The 3,151-nt window shown below is 39.6% G+C and overlaps 1 protein-coding gene across 1 annotated transcript; it reads left to right on the forward strand.

Moving 5' to 3' along the window:
* Window positions 1-1,666: 1,666 nt before the first annotated feature.
* LOC139717738 (uncharacterized) lies at window positions 1,667-2,907 on the forward strand. Its single transcript, XM_071629239.1, has one exon. The coding sequence runs from the start codon at window positions 1,667-1,669 to the stop codon at window positions 2,753-2,755; it is 1,089 nt and encodes a 362-aa protein (XP_071485340.1). The 3' UTR covers window positions 2,756-2,907.
* The last annotated feature ends 244 nt before the right edge of the window (window positions 2,908-3,151 follow it).

The raw sequence follows: 3,151 nt of genomic DNA on the forward strand, positions 1-3,151 counted from the left end.
ATCAATGACGTCACCTAGATTAGAAAAATTCATAACTTTGAACCGTTTTTCCTCAAATTTTCACCATGTTCTACTGCAGTATTGCTGTTTTCACTCAATCTACATTAAATATTTGGGCTTTGGTTTTCTTTAAACAGAGTCTCTAAAGATAGAAACAAACCAATGGTTGTCACATTCATCAAAATCGGGCAAGAAAATTGAGGATTGGAATTTGAAGTGTCACATGTTTCAAAGTCAACACTTTCTACACAAAAGCTCCAGGCCCTCTGCCCGTACTATTTCTCTATTCAGGATATTGACGCCCTCAACGTCGAAAACTAGTAAAGTGGTTTTGTCGCCGCAGAGACTAGTTGGCAAAGGCTCTGGAAACCAGACTAGTAAAACATGTACTATGAAATGTGATTTGATATTGTTCGCAAAAATTATCTATTTACTTTGTAAGTAATTTGATGCGAAGGATGTATTATTCAATTTAATCTAATTTCTTGTCGAATAAAGATACCTAATGCAGATTTGAGTAAGCTCATTGAGAGGAGATAAACTCATACATAATATGTTAATTTCAAATGATAAAACTGGTGTTTGAAAAATGAAGATCTTCATTCTGTGAGTCTTTTCAACTCTTTTTCTTTTGACGCCATCTGATGACTTCCTTTCTGTTTCTGTTTCTGTTTCTTGTTGTTTGTTTGGCCTTTTTTTACTGGGGTATTCTGTGTTTCATGACCATGACTCTTATACTATATACCGTCTATCATTGATTGATTGATTCGTATTTCATACATGTACAATAATCTATGAAATCATATATAATCAAAGCCCCAAATTGACCACATGATTGTTTTGTGAACCTGGAGTGTATAATTATACTCTACAAATTCGAATCATATCGTTTCTAAAAAGATTTTTTTTTTTTTTTTTGGTTTGCGGTGTTTCTTTAGAATCTACGGATGACCGGGATCACTTCGACGTTACCATGGCAGCAAACTTCAAGGAGGACAAGAAGTGTCAGAGTATCGATTGTGGAAAAAAATCTGGAGCGATATACAACGTGAGAGAAAAACAAATGCTATGTGATGGATGCGTAGAAAAGAAAGACTTTGCAATCAAGACTGAAAAGGACAACACGAACTGGTTTTGCCAAAAACACGCAAAAGCCATCAAATTCTATTGCGATTCTCATGATCTTGGAATCTGCCAGTCCTGTGCAACCGTCCGACACGGACAGCCATGTGTTCTACACGACTTGGATGACATTGTCACTGAGAGAAAGACTATTCTGAGAGACATGGTTGTCATGGCAACAAAAAAGATGACTGAATTAGAAAACCGTGAGCAGCATGCCAAGCAACAAGAAGTTGATGCGACCAATCACTTGATGTCAGTGGAAAGAGAAATAGGATTGTTCTTCGAAAAGATAATTCGTAGCGAGGACGCCAACTTGCGGCGAGAAGAAAACGTGATAAAACAGGAAGCAGAAGAAGAAATTTCTAAAGTTAATGACAAAAAAGAACAGCGATTGCTACAGAGCCGTAATAAAGCAAGGGCAAATAGAGAGAAAATAGTCAAAAGACAAGAAGAAATATTGATCTCACTGACAGATGTACGTGATGAGTATACTAGAAAACACAAACATTGTCATCATCAAATTAGGAAGAGTCAACTCGCCATGAGAAAAGCTTTGGGTGATATTGACGCTCTACTCCTCAGTAACAGACGACTGATCGAGGGAGGGAAAGATCTCGTAAGGTCACTGAACCAGACTGTTGGGTCAGCTAATGATAGGAAGGATGAGGAGAACCCTGAAGGCATCTCAAGCAAAGTGAAAACTGTCCGATTTGTGAAAAGTAAGGAAGGCAAGGGTTACAAGGGGAGAGTCGATTGGTGTGGCGGGAAGTGGGAACTCAGAGACTCAATTGAAATTCCAGACGATTTTAAATTCCCAATGATAGCTGGATGTATCAACGAGGAGGAGGTGGTCATTTCAGACAGGTCCTTTGACAACGTGCAAACATATGTGACAAATGTCCGAACCAAAAAGACGGAAAAAGTGGCGCAGAACGACCGTGAAACATTTATTGCTTCATGTACACTACTGGATGACAACACGATAGTCTGTGGCAAGCGGTGGCGAGGCTGTTCGGGACCAGTCTTGAGCAAGTGCATCTCACTGTACGACAGGCAGTGGCAACTCCTCAGACACCTGGACATACCAAGACACATGCAGACAGACTACGCCAGGGTAGAAGTTGCCGTCGATGTTAATGGTATGCTCCTTGCTTGTGAGGCTGGTCAGTCTGATATCTACGTTATCGATTCGAAAAGTGGAAAGATTGAAAGCGTGATCACGTGCAAATCTGGGAATATGATCAGGATGCGTGGAGTTTTGACGTGTGGGAAGATCATACCTCGTCGTGCGCCATTTGATGACACATTGTTGGTAATCGATCGTCACGGAGATCAGACGGAGATAGAACATAATGATACAATCTGGTATGCGGCTATCGATCCTTTGACCGATAACCCTTACGTCGTGTGCTACGATGCACAGAGCAATATATGTTCCATTGATCGTATGTCTTACAACGGTGAGGCGGGAGTTAGAGAATTATCCCTGCCACTATGGGAGGGATTGAATACAAGAAATGAAAGACTCTGGCATGTTGTGTCATCAGGACTCATCCTCACCTCTGATGGCAAACCCATTTTGTGTGATGGAAGAAACATCATGATCTATAAGAAAAGGTTTACATTATAAACATTAGCCTGATATACTCAAAGTTGACGAATTCAGAGGATATTTCAGTTGAAGGGATAAACAAGACAATTTCATCACGAAAAAGAGGAATTTGAGAATAATTTGTTCTTGCTCTCTCGGCCAATAACTGATGACTTTCATTTATAGATGACATTTGGACACATAAAATATGTGAATATCGCAAAGTGATATTCCTAGAAATTAAGAATATGTCCTTCCGTTAAGTATATGGGAATTATTTAGATCATTTGTATAGATTCAATGAGCTTTTGATATGAATGCCCTTATGGAAATAACACAGCTTTACCACACTATGTAACACAGTGTGCAACACAGTGTGGCACACAGTGTCGAACACAGTGTGGAACACCATGTGTAACACAGTGTCGAACACAT

The sequence above is a fragment of the Diadema antillarum genome, unplaced genomic scaffold (genome assembly GCF_040938485.1).
Source record: "Diadema antillarum isolate AM-2024a unplaced genomic scaffold, OU_Dant_1.0 scf00000081, whole genome shotgun sequence".
NCBI lineage: Eukaryota > Metazoa > Echinodermata > Echinoidea > Diadematoida > Diadematidae > Diadema > Diadema antillarum.